The 20,975-nt window shown below is 46.0% G+C and overlaps 1 protein-coding gene across 2 annotated transcripts in view; it reads left to right on the forward strand.

Moving 5' to 3' along the window:
• The window catches only part of wwtr1 (WW domain containing transcription regulator 1), a 36,613-nt gene that overhangs the window by 12,865 nt on the left and 2,773 nt on the right, over nucleotides 1-20,975 (forward strand). Inside the window, exons 2-4 of one of the 2 annotated variants that reach the window (XM_036522495.1) lie at nucleotides 11,133-11,263; nucleotides 14,392-14,505; nucleotides 18,806-19,074. In XM_036522495.1, coding sequence (XP_036378388.1) covers nucleotides 11,133-11,263; nucleotides 14,392-14,505; nucleotides 18,806-19,074 — 514 coding nt within the window. The remainder of the gene's footprint in view (nucleotides 1-11,132; nucleotides 11,264-14,391; nucleotides 14,506-18,805; nucleotides 19,075-20,975) is intronic. The other variant, XM_036522496.1, reaches the window with a different exon arrangement.

Here is a 20,975-nt window from a genome sequence, read left to right on the forward strand (position 1 = left end):
TTCCAACAGGCATATCGCATGATCCCAGAAATGAGCTATTGCTGAGCTGTGAGGGTGAGCTGAGACATTGCCATTTATCACAGTAGAATAATATCACTTATTGTACATTTATTATTATGACCTGCATAAGATGAGGACAAAGTTTGACACCAGTAGTTGTGGAAAAAAATGGCTTGGTAACTGAATTAACAGCATATAGTGACTAATGATGCTCAAAACAGTTTTATGTATACAGTTGAAATTAAAATAGTCAAAGTTGACTTGAGAGGAAAAATAACAAAACAGGTCATAACTAAAAAGGAGAGGGCTATGGAGTACTAAATGGCTTGTTCATATCTCCCTCTTTTGGCCTGTCAAATTATTCAGCATAAAGTCTCTGCAAAAAAGGAGAGGGGGCTTGTATGGCCAGGCGAAGGTTTGTCTCCATGTCTACTACAACGTTATTCATAATGACTGCTTTGTGCTGGAAATATTAAGCTGATTTTATTTACTCTGCTGTTATTTGTTTTCTTGGATGAGAAAGAGGTTGAGGTCAATATTTTTGGGTGGGTCCTTGGGGTTGAAAATTTCTCCCACCATTTTCGTTGAAACCTTTGAGCACACATGTGGAGTGGCATAAATCACAGGGGAGAAAGACCTGGCCACCTTGAGATCTGAGAAGTACTGTTAATCTGCTGGAAAGCAGTGGCTAACAGGACTAAAGCAGAAAAACTGTTGAGACTTACTGTAGGGAGAAGGCCCTGTAAAGTACGAAAAGTGTCTATCTAGGCCCAAAGGAGGGCAACTGACAGCAAGACCTGCACCACATGCAAAACATAGGGAATGTGTGCGTTTTAAAGATCGACTTAGATTAGTGTGCACATGGAAGTGCTGTGGTATAGAATGAGCTCTGGGCTGCATTTGGTGCTACAGATGGAGCTCTCAAGCAATGTCCTGCTCAGGGCTCCAGGGCCAGTGGCTGTGCACCTCTCCAAGACTGGGGTCACCAAGCAGCCAGCAGACACAGGTTTCTTTATCTTGGAGAAGCAAGGCCTGCATGGGCACAGAGCTCTCCCTCCTTCCCCCCTGCCAAAGTATATTTTTGATGGCAGGGGAAGCATTTTTTCCTAGCCCTCAGCAAACAGCGAGTGTCTGGCAGGTCTTCCTGGCAGAACGTTCCCCTCCGGCGGCCCTCCGCGGCAGGGCAGCGGGACCAACACTTGGATTTCACCACCTTATTGATGGCGGCCGAGCACATTTTTGGGGTTTTATGCCGTTTTTTTCTTGCTTTTAATGTGTGAGCTCCTGTCTGGGAAAGTTAAATATTACTCTGTAGTGAGGGACGGCCCATCTCGATACGCGCTCCATTTTAGGTCTACTTCCTCCATTTACGGCAACTTTCATCTGGTAAGGATGGCAGATAAGGGGCACATTTAAGGAGCAGATCTCTGCTGCTGGCCTTCTGGTGCTTGTTAGTTGAGAATTATCAAATGTTTTTGCTGCTTAAGCACGAATGCTGCTCAAAACAGGTCGTGCAGTAATCATGGTTAAACATTAACTCCTTTGGATTCAGCCTTTTTGTTTAAAAAAGAAACAGCTTTCATAAGTTAATGTCCGAACCAGGAATGTGTGACCACTAATGCTGTGTTGTCACGGCTACGTAGAAAATGCAGCTCTGGGCCCGGCCCTGCACAGCATGCTGCGATACTGTGGCATTCCTGTTTTGTCTTTAGCTCCCTTCCTCAAGGTCACGCAGCTACTGCACACAAGCAGTAGGCCTTTTTTCTCGCGAGCTAATCAATGTATTGACCTGGAATCCAAGGTTGTGAGAATAGCCTCTGAGGCCCTCTTGTACCAGTCACCGGTTTCATCCGCAAGACTCCCCTTCCTCAAAAGGGATTTCTGTCAGATTTCTCCAAGCTCACCAATGCCACAGTGGGCTGGAGGCAGGCTGACCCACAGTACAGGGAGTGTAGGGCAAGAACAGCCATGTTTACAGACAAGTTAGACCAACTGGCTCATAGCGCTCTCCCCCCACAGTCAGGACTCTAGTCCAGCTGCCCACCCTATATCACAGTCTTTCAATCCACCAACTCCCTCTCTGTCTCTCACCCTCTGTCTCTTTTGCTGTCTTCTCTCTTTCTCCTCCACTCTCTAATGAATAGTCGCTGTACATTTATAGTAGCATTTGTGCAGAACCTTTTCTTGTTTTGGTTGAGCTTTATACAGTAGCCCTTACATTTAATATATAAAAGATACTGTCAAGCACCTCTGCATTTCACAGGTTATTTTATAAGTTTGCAAGACTCTCATAAAATCCCATAAGGAGAACAAACTGTTCTGGGTAAAAGCAGTGAAACTGCTTGTCTATCCCATTCCTGTGAGCCAAATCCCACATTGGTCTGAAAAATTAGGAAATAAACTTACACATGCACTTGCCACGTTTATGTGCTCAGTAGTAGCCCACATGAACATTTTGTATCTCAGAGTTAATGGACTTCAGGAGTTCCTTTACTTAAAGAGATGATGGGGGTGGGGGATATTACAAAGCTCTGTACTGAAAAATTCATACATATCTCTTATTTTAATCACACAATTTTCCTGTTGTTTGACTTCTGTTGGGGCCACAGAGTCTTGGAGTTGTTTAACATACTGGGATCAAAGCCAGTCTTGGCACATTATATCAGCCTAATTAAATATGGCTGAATGATTCATTTGTTTTTTTCTGCACTTCCAGACCTGGAAGGATGGCAAAAATAACTCTTATACCAAAAATCAAAGCCTTTATGTTTTTCTAGTAATGTTTTATTGAATTTGTTGGGAGAAATGAGGTTTGTGTAAAGGAGCAGCCCTCAACATTCTGAGACTGCATTCCTGTGAATATTGTTCAGACAAGCACAGGAGTAATGAAACAGCTAAAATGGATTCCCAAACTACCCAGGCTATGAAAGATTCAGTCCTCAAGAAAAAGCATAACAAACAGCTTTTACTACAACTACTGTCAACCAAACAAATTCACTGAATGAGAGCTGTCTTCTTGCCTGTGGCATTTCTTGTAATTTTCTGGAGATGACAGCAAAAAAAGAGACACTTTAAAATTGTTCTCTTTTATGCAATGTAACTTTGAGTGCATTTCTTGTGGCAAGAGCGTGGGTGGACAGAGGTCCGTAGAGGCATTGTCTCTGATGGAGGGGGAGGTCTTGTCACTGTGCCCTGGCATCATGCTGACTTTGTGCCCTGAGCCAGCCCTTAAGCTACCCAGTGAATGAGCGAGGCCAGCAGATCAGCGGCAGGGCTATAGTTAGACTGTCCATCAACAGCTGCTGCCAAAGCCTGGCCGCTTTCCTCCCACCAGTTGTCCCATCCAGTAACAAGAGGAGCCACCCATAGAGCTTTGAAACAGCTGAAGAAATCCTGAGAGGAACTTGTTAACTTTCCGCTCAGCAAAGAAGTATTTTTGGATTTGATTGCAACTAAGCAGGATCATCAGCTTGACCTTGATACAAAGCACTGACATTTAGGGTCCATAGAGTTTTATATGATCTTTACTGAATCTTTGCAAAAATGACCCTATAGTTCCTCTTATTGTTTCTTCCAAAATTTCCCAAGGGTTCCTTCTCAAAGGTATCTCTAGAGCACAGGGGGCTGTCATTTCAGGTGTGTGGAGACATTCTGCATGCGTGGGCCGATATCAGCAGAGCTGTTGACTAGTTACTTGACTTGCCTGATCCATGGGTGCCCCAGCTCCCAGTTCCACCTCCATTCTCCCCCCCCGGGGGCAGAACTGGCTAATAGCAACAACTTATTATTAGTAGCGCATTCCACTTCCTGCCTACCCCTCCCTTGCGTTTTCTAATTGAATTGAATACTTCTTATTCCAGACTCTCCAGCTGGTGCCCTTAAAAGTGTAGCAGTAGTAACAATCTGGTAAATCCACTGTAAGTATGTGAACTCTGACTGCCTATGGGCTGGGTACTTGGATGCAGTGCAAAGCAGTAAATAGATGCCTTCATAGAACCACCCTGCCCATAATCTGTGGCATATATAATGACAAATAAAAAGGGGGAAATCTGCCTAAAATCAAAAGGCAAAGGAAGTGGGCAAGGCCATTTGTTCCTGCTTTTAATTAGCAAAGTTTAGCAGAGAGCTCATTCCAGCTCTGTGGTGTCCTTCCCAAGTCTGGTCAGTTAACAGACCAACTTGTTTTTGAATCAGTTAAACCCTAACTGCGTACAGGAAATGCCTTGTTTACCATCGCCACGGATACATTACAAGACTGCCCTGTTTAGCTGGAAAGAAAAAAAGTCGCCTTTGGAAAAGGTCTGTTGAAAGATTATTGTCCATCTTATGGGGCATCATCATATGCTGTGACAATTTATCTGACATGAACAGATTACAGAGTATTAGAGATCAATCCCCTTTCTTATCTCGGTCATTTTTGGGCCTTTTTCTGTGCATCAAAAGCAATTAGGTTCCGCAATAAAGACTCAGCATATGTCAGCATTCACAGTTTTTGACCTCCCGTGCAACATCTAACAACCTCTACTGAACAAATAGTTAGAGCATCCTCCAATCAGGTTAGACAGTGGTCAGATATGGAAATGTATATAAGTGTACATGGAGCTGCAGATCAGGAGTTCAAGAGTGCAGTCCGGTCAAATACAGCAAGAAAAGGTATAGCTGGTAAGACTCAAAGAAACATCCACTTTGTTTTTAATTCACTTCGCTCAGTGCAAACTGGCACACTTTCTGAAAGATTATAAACTTGAACATTATGAACTTGAATTTTCCCCATCAAAGAGATCATTCTCAAGTAAAAAAAAAAACACCAACTACTAAATCTCCACTGTATTTCGTGGTTAAAGTGTGTGCACAGTCCTTTTTTAGTCTTCAGAGCTCTGTGAAGGGAGCCAGCTTTGTCTGATGTCTTGTTGACATTGCTATGGCTACAGACAAACTTGCATTCCCTGAGTTTTCAAAGTGGAACCCGGACCATGGATGAAAGTTTTGGGGGTGGTGGGAGCGGCACCTTGTGAATGCATCTTAAGTGGCTCTCACCATATAATTAAAAGCAAACCAGCCCTCTGGAATTGGTGGGGGTGTCTGGGAGTCATCGCAAGAGACTACGCGGACAGACACGAAGCTGCCTGAGGAAGCCACCACGCAGAGATCAAACGCATATGCTGGCTAAGCCTTTTAACTCCTTGTATGTCCATTATGCAATTACCACACCATGCATCCGGGACTTGTTTTTAGATCACAATATGGCCTTCAGTTTGATTAACAAAACAGAAATGTAGTAAGTGTAATTAAGAGGTGTAGTGGTTGTAGCTGCCTGCTATAATGTAAAGTGTTGTCATGACTCATCTTTCAGTTGGTTTCTTGGACCTGTCCCTACCTTTGTGAGGTCATGTCTGTGTGGCTTGTATGTATGTATGTATGTATGTATTTATGTGTGTAGATGTGAAAAGATCCAGGGCCCAGGAACTCCATCTTATCATGTTGATCGCATTGTGAATGTGTTAAGGAAGAAGACACTTTGAGGTATCTGTGCCAGTATGAAAATGTATGGATGTGTTGGGATGTGTGTGGATCTCGCTGTGTGGATGTGTCTGTATTTATGAGGACGCTTGGGGATGTATGGACAGTCCTGTCCCAGACAGAGAGGATTCATCCTTTTGAGGCAGCATTTTAGGCATACACCATTTCGAGTCATGCCCCAAACAGAAAGTCACATGGAATGCATCCTTTGAGGTGCATTAATTGAAGAAAATTAGAAGGATACAGCCTATATAGCCTTCTCAAAATAGGCAAGCATTTATGTCTTTGCTCTTTTTCTTCAGGGAACGTAACAGTAAGAAACAGCAAACTACAAATATGAATCATTTGTCAGATAATTGTTTACCAGGTTGATAGAATTTGGTATTTTATCTCTGTGTTTGGCTAATTTGTTCATTTATATATTTTGAGCAATGTAAAAGTTATTGTCATATAGCTACCTAGCTTGGTCATTAGCTAGTTAACATTAAAATTAACATAGCTAATCTAAGTTTTAACAGCCAAGAATTAAAACCTGCACGCTAGCCATTTTAAATTTGCCGGTATCTGTTCTGCACTAAATGATTTTGCACCCACATTGACTCATGATGCGGACCTAACATGTGACCCAAAAGATAGTTGCTTGATGAGTATTGCCTTTCTCGAATGCTGCCTAGATCCCCACTAGGGCAGCATACTCTTTTTGAGGCACAGCCTGCGCATGTATCTCTGTGCGTTTGAGATGTATGGGATGTGTTGGGATGTGTGTGGACGTATGAGAAGCGTGTGGGGATGTGTTGGCATTTGTGTGGATGTGTTTAGACCAAGCCCCGAGCCCAGGACGAGCAGCCTTACTCTGTGACAGCTGTCTCATCATTCCCACCATCAGCATCTTCACTTGGCACTTAATTTTATTTTTTTCAATATTATTCTATTGAAGCTTTCAAACACAGCTTTCCAATGTGAAATGATTTTTTCACTCTGGTAGCTATGTGATCAAAATCATCTGGAGTATGTGTAGAAGCAACAAGATCTTACATGATTTACAGTACGGCAGATCTTATATGGTTAGTTGTACAAATTTTGCTACATTCCCTACTTCTACTACAGTCTCAAAGAAGTTTGTGGATGATTTTTGTCCATAACTGGCATTTTGCTGCTAATGGATGGATATGTTGATGTCCCTCATTGATTTGTCCATTTCTATAACTGATTTTGACAAATCCATCATACAAGTGTTTGCATACTTAAGTGTGCAATGGTCTGAAGGGACATATGGTGGCTCTTGTCTGTTGGGCGTGGGTATACTGGGAACACATGAAAGACCCTGGTCCCACGGAACTGCCGCAGTCAGCAACTGCTCTCAGACCCCTCGTCCTGAGTCCTCTCACCCACCATCCTCTGTGGTGGGTCTGCAAACTAACAAGACCCCAAACACTCACTTCCCACCAATCCTCAAATCCGTGCGCTCAGCAATTTTGATGAGAAGCAATTTTTCCTTGGTTTAACTGCTAAATGGGCAAAACAATGCCAGACTTCTTGGTTTGGAGTGAATATTCCACCTCCAGCTGTTCTTTGGGTGTTCACCAATTTACTGTTCTGAAATGGGATTTTAGGTTTTGGCTGTCCACAGAGCATGTGTTTGTGAAGAAGCAGCAGAAGTAGGCGATGATGGTGTAGGGAGAACTGAGTGGTAAAGGTACTGCAGATCCTGGGGTTGTTTATGCTGATGTCCGGTGAATGGTGAAATGTCAGGAAAACAGTGCAGTGCACAACAGCTCAGTGTTCAGAGTGTGGGTATACATGTGTGTGTGTGTGTGTGTGTGTATGTATTTGTACACATATGCATGCATGTGTGAGGATGTGTGTGTGTTTGTGTTTGTGTTGTGTGTGTGTGCGTGTATGTGCGTTTGTGTGTGTGTGCGTGTGTGTGCGTTTATGTGTGTGCGTGTGTGTGTGTGTGTGTGTGTGCGTTTATGTGTGTGCGTTTATGTGTGTGTGTGTATGTGTGTGTGTGTGTGTGTGTGTGTGCATGCGTGCGTGCAAGTGTAAGGGTGTGCGTGTGTGTGCTGCCAGGCATGAGCTCTGGAGCTCCACTTGGAGGCTTGAGATTTGTTTTCCACTGTTGTGCTCCAACAGGAAGCACTCCACAGAAGTGCTCTGTCCATCTGGCGGGATGGGAGTGAGCCTGAGGATGGGGAGAGTGTTGTCTCAGCCTGCACCCCCCCGACCACCATCACCATCCCCATCCCAGCGCCGGCATTGTTCCTCAGCCTTTCCTCTGAAAACAATGTGCAGCTCCTTCCTAAACACTGCCACGTGAAACCCATAGAGCTCAAGTGGAGCTGCACTCACCCTCATGTGTTATTTCTTATTTCTCTTTTCATGACTTATTTTGTGGAAACACATTGTTCATAAGCTCTGTTTTTTTTTTTTTTTTAAGCACGGGCTCTAGATTTAGCTTTGCAAGAATTATTGTTCCCTGAACAGCTCTATGTAGTGTTTTTCAATTTACAAACTTGCAAGTAGGGGCCTGTTCAGTTGAGTTGGCAGTATGGTCCAGTGGGTAGGTCTAAGGACTGATAACCTCAAAGTTGCTGGTTTGAATCCCTGCTGGGATTCTTCCTTTGTGAAATGTAAATGCAAAGTGTTGACTGGGGGCTTTGAACTCGGGGCCACTGCCACAGCTGTTGGACACTTGTCCCGCTCAGAGCCCGAGACCTTCAGGCCCTGAGAGACACAGCACTGTCCCTCAGCAGTCCCAGTCAGAAACAAGAGTCTCGTAAATCTCCCTGTGTGTGCAAGATCACACTGCAGCCCAGCCCCCCGAATGTGGTATGTCTTTCACACAACAACAGTCTCCCCTGACAAATGAGCTGTATGGTTCTGTGGGGGTCAGCATTATTCCCTTTACTCAGACTAGTATGTTTTACCTAACTGTTTTGTCTCTGTTGCAATGTGGGCTCTCTGGCATCTTTCCATCTTGCTGCAGCTCGATTGTGTTTAACTTGTGAAAGTTGTGAAAAGTTGTCCAATGTCGGATCGAACACTAAAGATTGAACTTTGTCAGAAACAACAAAATGTTTGCTAGGGGAAGTGAACCAGACCAAGCACTGCAAAACAAAATACTCTGCTGCGTTTAATGAGTGTGGAAGGCATTACTTTGATTTTGGTTTCATTATCCCAAACACTGTGTTGTGCAATAGTAAGGCTCAAATAAACACAAAAAAGTAGCAAACAGGTTCTCCGGAATGACACAGGCAGCATGGAGTGCAGCAGGAAGTGGCTAATCTTCTCAGTTCAGTGTGAATAGGCCACAGTGAGTCACGTTGTGTGGGGCAGCCTTTGTGTGCAGTGACTCATTCGCCTGATGCTTGCGCTGCACTGCTTTTTCTTTCAAGTTTGTAAACAAACAGGTCCATACAGCAGAGAGACTAATTCCCAGCATGCTCTTGTGCATCACATTGAGTCAGGAGAGGATGAGGGTGACAGTGAAGAGACACAGTCAGGCATGAATAAGGCAGTTGTGACTCTTGCCTTAATGCCTAATTAAACAGGACTGGCAATTTTCATGGTCATTCACACATTGCAGTTGTAGCCCCATTCCAGACATTAGTATAATACTACAAATTACAAATTGAAAGCAAAGTTCAATTAAAATAATACCAGAAATAATAGTTTAGTTAAATTACACAAAAAAATAAGGAGTTATGATACCATGTAAATGCATTGTGGTTTCCATTCAAGATGCCAAGTGCTGACTATGAATTTTTTTTCTCCATGGAAAATCAACATAGCTGTAAAATATTATGATAAAATATCAGAAAATTTCCTTTCAATTTGTATGTTTTCCATATTCCAACACATTTCCTTGTCACCTTTTTGTTCTGACTGCCAGGTTTAGGATTTCAGTAGGATTAGTATTAAAATTCTGGATTAGCAATGCAATTGTTCCTCTCCTACACAAAGTTCTACACAACCAAAGGCTCTGTAATCTGTGTTCATGACCCCGGTGACTGTATTCGGCCATGAGCCATTTGATCAGTGGGAGACTAGGTCCGGACTAGAGGAAAACTGATCCCCTTGAGGCTTGGCGACTAAAAACCAGAGCTGTGTCTGTTGGAACAATGGTGGAGCCGAGTAACCAAATGCCTTGAGACTGGGGGAGCAGTGGTGGGATCGGGGCAGGCGTTGAAAGGAGTGAAGCCCAGCTGTAACAGGTGAATCGCTCCAAAGAGACAGGTTCACCCTCAGGCTGCTGTCGGTGGGTGTTGACCAGCGTAACTCAGGGGCTGAGATATGGGAGATACTGCTGCCATCATCTCACAGTGATGCGGTCCTGTTCCGGTATAGCCGGTTATAAGCCCATGTAAGAACTTCCTGTGCACCGTGGGTGGAATATATCAGCTCTGTACACGTACAGGTGTGGTCCCCACTGCATTGCCAAAACGAGTTTTTCAGCCAGGTTACACATAATCAGAGTTAATAATCAACGTTTTTAGTTTTCCTCCTTAACATGGAAAAGGAAACGGTTAAGGCTGTCTAAAACAAGCCTTTTGTGTTTTCCTGAAATGCAAAACTGGAAAGCGGTCTGCTTGCACATTGCGGCAGGCACACGTTCACACTGATGTGGCCCTCAGAAGAATACGGAGCAGCTGCAATTTTGTGTTACAGTTGACGGGAGGACGACAAGGAAGGCTGCAGGGGAGTGGGGGGGAGGGGGCGACCAAGGGAGAAGGGATGGGAATAAAAGGCAGCACAGGGGAGACAATGACAGAAGGGACAGAGGAGTTTGGTTTATTTCAGCTAGGAAAATTTGGCAACAGTCCCCTCTCCTGCCCTAAATCTTCCCAAAAGGGAGGGAAACAGTGGTCAGCCCAAATGGCGGCCCAGCCAGGGCTGCAGATCCGGGGGGGGGGAGGCGCTGGAAGGGAGGCAGCATCAGCGAGCGGTGACGCGATCCCTCCATTGCCACAGCAGATAAGAATAACACTGGACAGGCTGAGGCCCCACCCTGGCGTTTGGATGAGGCCCAGATGGCCGCCTCTGGCTGGCCGTCTCCTCATCGTTATGAGACATGTCATACGCAGTTGCTGAGTTTCCCCCTCGACAACGCTGCACAGGAAACTTCACACGCCAGGCTGCTCCACACAGATGCTGCTGCATAGAATGTGCTTGCTTATGTTGGCCTACTCTCCAACTGTGGCCACGGATTTTAAATGCATCACTTTTGAATAGATTTAAAAGGGGGGGGGGGGGGGGGGGGTCTATGACTCAGGGGTGTGTATAATGCATATGATGATGACAATAATTTATTCCTTAAAAGAGATGAAAAAAAGTAAGCAGAACCTTTTGATCCCAGTTGATTCTTTATTTGGTCAGATCAGTTTGGGTTCTCTCTGTCTCTGGAAACTAGAGGTAGATAGAATGCAGCCATTTTGCTTTCCACGAGTGTTAATTGCCGAATTGCCTTTCATGGAGTGAGGTGTCTCACCACTGCCCCCAGCTTGCCTGCGGGGCTGTGTGGGGGAGAAGCAGAGGGCAGCAAGGGTCTGGACTGTGCATGTCACAGAGCTCTCTGTGACTGACCTGTTGCGCTCTGTCCCCTGTCACAGCCACATCGAGAAGATCACCACGTGGCAGGACCCCCGCAAGAACATCACCATGAAGCAGATGAGCCTGCACGGCCCAGCGCCCCCCGCCCCGGTGCAGCAGCGCTCCATGGCCCTGTCGCAGCCCAACCTCGGTGAGTGCTCCGTCATTGCCCCCCTCCAGCTCACCACTGTCATGTGACCAGGGTCTGATGGACCTCTGTTCACCTCAGCCCTCAGACCTTCATCCCAGTGTACACGAGGAAAGACCTTACGGCACCAGCAGGGCCCAAAACTTGAGTACCTTGCCTGAAACTGCCACCCAAATGGACGCTATGACTGTCATCATTGTTCAAATGTTTGATAACTGAATTCTTTGAACAGGCTGTGCTCAAGGTGACTAGAACAGTTGTTGGCTGTTTTATACATCACCTTTACACCCAGTGGCCTATAAAATAGCAGGAATGGACAGATTCTTTGCTTGGTTGGTTGGCTGCTACACATTCCAGTGTTTTCATTCCAGCTGACTCCTAGAGCAGCACTCACACATTAGAGTGCCTACATTCCACTGGGAGAACATAAGCACTGCCAGGCTGTAACAGCAGGTGAGGTTAAGGGAACAAGCAGGAGGGTGTGGGCTGTACAATAGGTGCTTTCTGCTCACGTGTAGATTTCATTTCACACTAGATGGCACCCTTCCCATCACGAAACTCCATGCACTGTCATAGTTAGGCCCTAACCTCAGTGTCTGCTGCCAGATGGGAGGTGAAGTGACAGAAAGTGTTCTCAGCGCTCAACAGAGTGCTATTCATTCGATACCAACACCCTAATCTAATCGCTAAGAAATAGGATTTAGGATATGGATGTAGGCTCTTGAAGCAACTATTTAAGCCACCACAATCCTTTACAGCTGCTATCGCAGAAATATTAATCCAGGTCATGTCAATGGGATTTGTATTCTTCTGCTCCTCCATTGGAACCTCTTGTCCTGTGAGTGAGCCGTAGCATGTGATGCCAGGGCACTGCGTATCATTATTGCCTTAATGTGGCGGTAAATATATTGTGTCACCAGCTCTGTAAGGCTAGCATGATCACTCTCTGGTTCACCTTCTTTAAGATGAGCTGCTCATAGTGTTTTCACAAGAAATTACACCGTCAGTTGTAAATCTTACTCTCCAAAACCGGCTGTGCAAGTCGTCGTGTTTGGAATGTACTGGGAGTATTTTGACAGGGTCATTTGATGTCGACATAATGTGCTTGAGTTTCTATGTTCGTCCCTTAGTTCTTCATCCTGTGCTGTCTGGATTGGTTTGCGGTTAGTCCCTGACGTCAGTTCTCAAAATGATAACAAAAGATCAATATGTCATAGTTCTGCTGGAAGCCGTCGCATTTCTCTCAAAGTAATCTCTCCATAAAAAGTATGTTATAGAGAAACTCCATGTACCACGTTCTAGAGATGAAAATGTTGTGTGGTAAATTTCTCTTCAGCTGACAGGAATCTAAGGAGTTTAAATAAGACTGGCTGCCTTAAATGTGCAAACCTGTTTGAGTCAGGGCTCTTCATAGCTCCCCATTTTATTGCTTTAGTGCTGAAGGCAAGCTCAGAGAAATACTGCCTTGTGGCATATGGTAAGGCCATTTGTTCTCTGTCAGTACTGTAAATTAGTACCAAATGCGTACTCCTTGTTTTATTTTCGTTTGTGATGAAATGGAAAAAAGGTGGGTCTGGACTTTTTTTTTGCAAACTTAAAAAGCCTCCCTCATTTGACTGCGGGAGACTAAAGCTCTTCATCAAAGGGAGCAAAGAGCAAACAGGTGTATGGGAGAGGAATATGGAGAAAGATGTTCCCCTCGCTGAGAGCAAGCATATGTGTTGGAGAAGGTCACACTGCCTGAGAGGGGTCTTATTGGATAGTGACAGACTGAAGGAGACTGGGTCAGGGCAGAGGGAGCAGACCACCTGGTCACGCCATTGCTGGGGCTGCTGGGAAGTGTAGGTGGTGGTCTGTCACCCCTCCCTGTCACTGGCGAGGCGTTCATGTGAACATAACCATTCATCCTTAAATGAAGATCAGTACACCACCCTGTTGCATGTCCAAACAGCCGTTGCAGAGGGGTGTTTTTCTGTCTCCACCCAGGCTGTCAACTGAACAAATGTTCTGGATGCTCCAGTTTTCATTTCTATGCAGCATGCATGATGACTCATGCACAAACACATATTCACACTCATACTCATGTGCATACACACACACACACACACACACACACACACACACACGCATACCGCTCAACACATGCACATGGTGTGACCGCAGGGCCTTAAATAACATTCCAGGGGCCTCTGGCTATGCTGATTATGTATCTGAGACTCATTTCTAGCCCCGCCCACTTTTCCCCTCACTGTTTGCTGAGCGCTCAGGAGACCCCACCCCCCACCCGTCTGTGGAGTTCCTGTTACGCCGACCACCACAGAGACAGGGGCAGGACTGAGAGGGGATAGTGGTTGACTGGTTGTCCACTGCAGGAATCAGAAACCCCATACTGTTTGGTATTACTCTCTACCCTCTCACTTGCCTCTCACAGCCTTGCACACCTCCCCCCACTATTTGATTGGAACAATGCTGGCTGACGTCCCACTCTTGTCAACAGGGGAATTCTATCTGCCTTTGTTGTTCTGATGGATATTTTCCACCGCTTTGTTCTCTTCTGGTCGTTAGATGAAGGAATGGATGCATTGCGCTACTGTAGATTTCTCTCACACATTTTCACATGCTGCCACTTTGGACTTTGATACCTGTATTTTGAGCATCTGCTTTTAATTATCATTCTTTTAGCCATGATAACCAACGCTGCTGATAAGATATCCTGGCCTTTTCTACAGTTTCTGTAAACCTCACATACACTTTCGGTGGTGAATTCAAACCCGAAGGAATGTCAGAGTCCTTATCACTTGACCATGGCATAGACAGGTTCATGTCTTGATCTGCCATTTCCTAGAAAAAGCCCAGGACTGCCACGTATGAGTTTTCAAAGACCACAAAAGGTTCAGTGGACCATCCCCACCTTCCACTCAATCACCCTCAATGATAAACTGACCAATAAGGGCACATAAATCTGGTTTCAGATGGATATGGGGGCAGGACTGGAGGGACTGTTTCTTCCTATGCCCCTCGTGTTCTTGACACTGAGCAGTGGGGCAGTGTTGAGTATCCGCACTGAGCAATGGTACAGAAAGGGCTCTTGGCTGTTGCTGATAGCTGTTGTGCTGTTGCTGCTTGAACAGGACAGCTACCCGACGGCTGGGAGCAGGCAGTCACATCTCAGGGAGAAACTTACTTCATTGACCACAAAACCCAGAGCACGTCCTGGCTCGACCCACGTATGGACGCTCATCTCAGTAAGTACCATTTGGAGCCCTGGATTGGATCTACCTGGTAATGTGATTATGCCCCCCCCCCCCCCCAACCCGACCCCCTCACTCCCCATACTCTCCCCAAACTCTACCCAAAACCCTGCCCCTGCCCTCCAAGAACCTCACCAGTTGCCCCTCACCAACACTAATTAAACTGCACTCCAATCCAATGACCCAATCAGAATCAGAAAGGGAGGAGCTTGGCTATGCTACTTCATGAATGCTTGGCTTGTTCAGTAACTGGCTGGGATGAAGAGGAGCGCTCATTTTAGATTCTAAATTTGCTTCCCCGGGCAACCTGATCAAGTACTTATTGGGAGATGAGCGTCTGTTTGTACGACCTAGACCTGAAAACTAAGACTTAAGTGACTGCGCAGATAACAACAATTCACCTGTCCCTGTCCTGCAGAGCTGGGCATATGTAATGCTTTTGTCTGCTCTGGTGTTCAGTTGTTTTCGCCTGACTGTCTGCATCAGTCACTGCATGGAATGCTGATCTCCTACTGTATCCAGCCGTATGGGAGTGTGTGTGTGTGTGTGTGTGTGTGTATACGTGCGTGTGCATGTACCTGTGTGGTGTGTGTGTGTGTATGTGTGTGTGTGTTTGTGTGTGTGTGAATTTATGTGAGTAGTGGTGTCTACTGTGCATGCTACAGTGTTAGAATGAACTTTTGTGTGTCTGCACTGAGGCTGGTTCCTGTAATGAATGTGATGAATGTGAAAGGAGGTCAGACCTTCCCATCAGTCCCTCCTCTAGTGTGGCATTCCCAAGCCCAATCAGTTAGTGAGGCCTGACAGGATCACCCAGACAGCCTGTTGGCAAGTGCTGATTAAGGGGGCAGGGACACAGATTAGATGGACATATTGGGGAGCTGCTATCCTTCTCTGTCTGTATACGGATCTCCCTCCTGCATCCAGGTTATCTTCTCCTACTATAGGCTACATTTCCTTAAGAATATATCAAGATCCAGGGAGTGGCTTGTTAGACCTGAGCAATATCAAATATCACAGTGGAGTGACAGCTTTTAAGGAGATTTCCAATTCAAGATGGCCATCTCTAATGGTGATATCCAAGAAATTACCTCTTTAAGGAGGCTGTGGGAGTTTGGAGCATCTCAGGTCCAGCTGCTACCAAGCTACAGAGCACACCACTTACCCAGAATTCTCTCCTTGGCCTAATGCACACTGCTGTCTCAATTTGGTGTCTATTGGTGCCTAGTTGAGGCCTGCCAGAGTCTACCAGAAAGACAGTAGCATGATGAGATTAAATGCCATGGCCCTTTACCTTCTCTTTCCTCGTGGATTATCTGTCTCCCTCCCCATGTGGACATCAAGCTTTCCCAGTCCACATGAGGAGCAGGGGAGAGTTGGTATGATAAAGACACAAGAACACACACTTACATATGCGTGCACACATACATACACACCCATATATACACATGCTCACATGCACGCGCACACACACACACACACACACACACACACACACACACACACCCATACACACACATACACACATAAACAGCCACTGGATTCAGCTCCAGGCTGGTGGTGTGTAAAGAAGCCCTTGTTTGGAATGGGATACAGTCGACTTTTAATGCGTTACAGATTTTTGGGACTGGAAACGTTTCTCTTAACTGTCTTTTTTCTCCTCTTTTTGCTGACCCTATTGGATAGCTGACTCTGTTTCTGGGTAATAAATGAAACAAGAAGGTCTTTGTTGGCAGACTTGCTGTACTTTCTCCCTCCCTTTCTGTCTCTCTCTCTCTCTCTCTCACACACACACACACACACACACACACATACATATGCACAGACACTCTTTTGCTTCCTACATCACTCTCTATCTGTGCCACTAGTTCTCTTGTGTTCTCTTCCCTCTTTCCTTCTCTCTCCCTGTCTCTTTCATTCTGTCTATTCCTCTCTTTTTGCTGTGTTTCACTGCCACCCTCCATCCCCCTTGTCGTGACTAAGCCGGGGGGAGAGGGGGGTGTTGGCAGGCGCCGTTGTTGCTCTGTGAACATGTGTTTTTCATCATGGTGGCTTGTGTGACACCCAGTGCAAGCCAAGTTTTAGGGTGAGGGGGAGGATTTAGCTTTAGACTGCCCCAAAGCCCAGACTGAAGCCTTCCACAGCTGGACAGCCAGCACTCTGTACACTGAAATAATAACCTAACGGGGCGGTGTCCATGTGTCAGGGGCCATTTCCACCTGCACTGCGCTGAGCTCCCAAACTCAGGGTGGAAGGCCAGTGCAGTTTGGGAAGAGGCCCCCTTCCTCACAGGCAGAAACACATGTGTCAGATCTGCAGACCAAGGTCACGAGGTCCAGGCTTGCCAGGAAACACAGTGGAGCTGAAAGATCCCTCCAACTCCAAAACTCTAAAAGAGAGAAGCACTTTGCCTCCTTCATCATATCATAACAGGACTGTTCCATGGAAAAAAGCAGGTGGTAGGATATTGTGCATTGGCTGGTGCTACAACCTGAAAGGGAGAAAAGCTGAGCAATAACTAGATCAGATAAAAAGATGAGCCAGACTTAACAAGGTTTGAATACGTGGGTTTAGCACAAGCCACTGGACTACCTTAATGGCCTTTTTCATTCACTACAGCGCATAGCATGAGGAACCTCCAGAAAGCAGCTGCAGTTATTGCTGAAAAACATACAGAAGGTGATGCACTTGATTTTGCATCTCATTTTGCTTTTTTGTCTCAATTTTTTTTCTGGGTTGTTTAAATCTCCCTTCCATCCTGTGGGTAGACGGTGCTGGAAGCCTCTAAAAGCCCAGTAAAACAGCTCTTGGCTTCACCTCTGAGGGGAAGTTTCAGATGTTTTAACCCATAGACAGTGAGAGATGAGAGAGGGCTGCCAGGAGAATAAGAGTACACAGACAGGCTTTTTCCACATAAAACTACCAAAGACAGACTCCTTTTGTTGGTTTGTCATTTTTACTCCAGCTCCACATCTGGCTATGCACAGAGGCAGAAAGCAGGTTTCGGGCCTTGGCTGGGTGGGGTGTCTGTAGATCCAAATGCTCTGCTCTGGAAAAGATCTTGGGGGGCCTTAATGCACTAGCCATATGCTGCTGAATCTTTGTATTCTGATTAATTCTACAGTGGTTTGAAGCAACCAGACATGGAGTAACCCTGCAAGACGCAAGACCGTGCATAGATGAGAAATGAATTGATGAATAAGACTAATTATCCTTGATGATATGAACAGGTGCCATTAGAGTTTGATGGCAGGTTCGGCTATAAATCCCACACGATAAACACCTGATCACTCTGGAGACAAGTTGTGGATGCCCTGTGATTCAGGTAGACTGGATCTAATATGGGTCAAAGCATGCTCTGTAGCTAAATGTCACCATTGTCCTTGGAGCATGCATTTTTCTCTCACTGTTTTTTTGTGGAAGCATAGGACATAACGCTTTCTGGGCCTGTTTACAACAGTAGCACACAGAGCTAAACACCCCGCCACTTGACGCTTTATATCAGACCGCACTGTCACCCCTTGATCAAGACATAATGGAGTTTCCAAGCTCAGCTGTGCCGCGGTGGTGTTCATTGCTTTACTTCTAAATTAGCACCTTTGCACTTGTTCGCCTTTGGAAATGCAGCATAGAAATGTACCTCTTCAGTTTCTGTTTGAATCACCCAGTGCTTATCAAGAATTTCTTGTACTTGTGGCTTCATGTAGTTTTGGAGCAGTGTTTATCTCTAGTCCCCCTCACATCTGCATTACTGTTTATAGATGAAAGACCACTGTTTGTACCGGTGCTAACCTGCATAGATCTCGACCCCTTCTGATTTGCTGGCTGCACTTTGTCTTTTTCTTGGACCAGCTGTGTGAAAATGAGTTATTAGGCAATAATAGAATGGCCTGGAAGAGAGACTTGCGTCATCTGACACCAAACAGATGGACTCTCTCACTTCTCACAAGACGCCATCTTTGGCTTGGTCTGCAGACTTTTGGCTGTGCTGCGACGGGACCTTGAGTTTATATTGTTCCATGTCTGTTATCACCACTGAAACACAATAAAGCACAGATTCCATTAAAAGAGGGAAATCCGCAGGAATAAAGTGTTGCTTTGTGAAAGCATCATGGAAAAACTCTCTGACAGATTACATACAAAGCTTCATGACCTTTACGTGGCCTGACTTTGTGTCACTCACACCAGTCGACTTGGGATTTTGGTCTCAATATGTCTGCTAAAGGGGGCGCAAGATGTAGACCAGGAGTGTTGTGGTTGTAAAGCTCACTGCTCTGCCTGTCTCTCTCCACAGTGATGTCCCACCATCACCAGCCACACCAGCAGCACCAGCACCAGCAGCAACACCAGCAGCAGCAGCAGCAGCAGGCCCAGGCCCAGCCCATGGCCTCCAACCCCCCTGTTTCCCAGCAGAGCCTTCAGCAACAGAGTGCCCAGACCGGGCTCATAAACCTGCCCAACCCCCTGACCACCCAGCAACAACACCAGCAGAAGATGAGGCTGCAACGGATCCAGATTGAGCGGGAGCGCATCCGGATGAGGCAGGAGGAGCTGATGAGACAGGTAGGAGGGGCTGGTAATACAGGAAGAAGCGGTTGATGAGACATGTAGGAGAGGCTGGTGAGACAGGTGGGAGAAACAGATGAGATAGAATGAACTGATGAGATAGGAAGGAGAACCATGATGAGACAGATGGGAGAAGCTGATGAGAGTGACTAAACACAATGGTGAGGCCAAACATGCCTCTCCCTGGACTGTAAAGATAACACAGAAGCACTGAGCCTGCATATCAGATTGGAGATCAAGCGGCATTGTACTGCAGGGAGTTGGGAAAAAGGGGTGGCCCTGTTTGGAGAGGAAACACAAAGGCTTATTAAGTAAAAATATATGACCCCACAGTTTGTTTGGAGGAGCTGCACTTCCCTTTGTGGCTTTGGTCCCACAGACAATGCACACTGCTCTATCCCCAGGCTTCCAGTTGAAGTGTGCTGGTTATTTTGAACAGCAAAAAACTGTCATTGAAGTAGACTTCAGTTCAGATCCTTTTCCTCACAACCCAAGCTGCATTGCTGTTGATCACCAGTGTATTGACTAAAGTCTTCCTAATAGACTTGTAGAAAGGCCCAGGTTGCAAACTTCCAGACCACAGCATCTACAGTTTTGTTCTTATCCAGTTCTTGCCAACTAACAGTTACACACTGACAGGTTCCTGTAATGGATTAAGGAGGAAACCTTTTTGTGAAGATTGTTTATACCAGGACGAACCAGGATGCCCCCTTTTAGAAGCAAGGCTCCCAGTTTGGCAGTATATCTGGTGAAGCGGGACAGCTTCTCTCTGAAAGCCCACAGGGTACAACAGTTTACAATAGCTCTGTTTACACTGAGAGAGACCACAGTCTGAATCCCCTCTCTTGAGGAGCCGTATTAACATGCAGATGGGACCTACAGTGTTTACAGTATGAGCAGCGCTGACGTCCGACAGTGATCTCACTGAGGAGCTGTTTATCTTCCTAAGAAACTTGGCTTTGCGTCTTAAAACACTGCCTCAGCAGCACCACAAGAACCAGTCTCGGGCCTGAGAGGTTATCCACGGGCAGGGGCCCGTGCAAGCGCTCCTCTGCTTGTAGACAGTGTTTGGACTTACTTGTGTTCTCTTCCTGGTCAGATTGTGTAAGCCTGTGAATCAGCCATGGCTTTCCGGCAATCTTTCTTGTAGCATGATTTACAGGAATCTCCCCACTCGGTCGGTCTGTGACTGTTGTCAGTGTCTGGTCTCTTCTCTGTCTCTGACAGCTGTTTTACTGCCTGACCGCGCCCTGCAATCAGAGATACCGGTTCATCCCCACAGCCTTTTCTCCGGCAACTCGCAAACAATAGCTGCAGGAACATGATACACTCCCACTGTTTCCCCTGCTCAAAAACCATGCAGCAGTTCCACAGATTCAGCCATTATAATATAAGGCTGTATGCGTATGGGATATCTACCTAATTACTTCTGCACACCCACTCAGATAAATGTGATCATGACACTATGAACGAGAGCAGTTGGGCACTTTATGGACACTGCCACGGCAAGCGCCATGGCCGTAGCTATGGGCAAGGTGCTCTACCCACAAATCTCCCAATGATGCAGTTAAAGAAAGTGTGTCCCAGCATCAGAGCCTCTATTTCTGGCTCAGTCCTTTCAGCCCAATGAAAAGGCTGAGGCGGGCTCTGGTCTCCCCCACCAGAGCCACATACCTGGCATTACAAAAGAACCGCCTCAGGTTTTCAGGTTTCCAGGTTACCTGCGTTGCAGTACAGCACTTCAGACCACTCCCTCCCAGTTACGCAGCAGGGGGGAAAGAGAGTGCACAGGGAGTGGTCTGGACTTCACTGAGTGACTTATCGCCATGGCTTTGACATGTCAAATAGTGGTCTTCTGTGTCTTGGTCCTGTGACACAGCACTGGGTGAAACACGGCT

Source organism: Megalops cyprinoides, chromosome 2 (genome assembly GCF_013368585.1).
Source record: "Megalops cyprinoides isolate fMegCyp1 chromosome 2, fMegCyp1.pri, whole genome shotgun sequence".
In the NCBI taxonomy this organism is placed as follows: Eukaryota; Metazoa; Chordata; class Actinopteri; order Elopiformes; family Megalopidae; genus Megalops; species Megalops cyprinoides.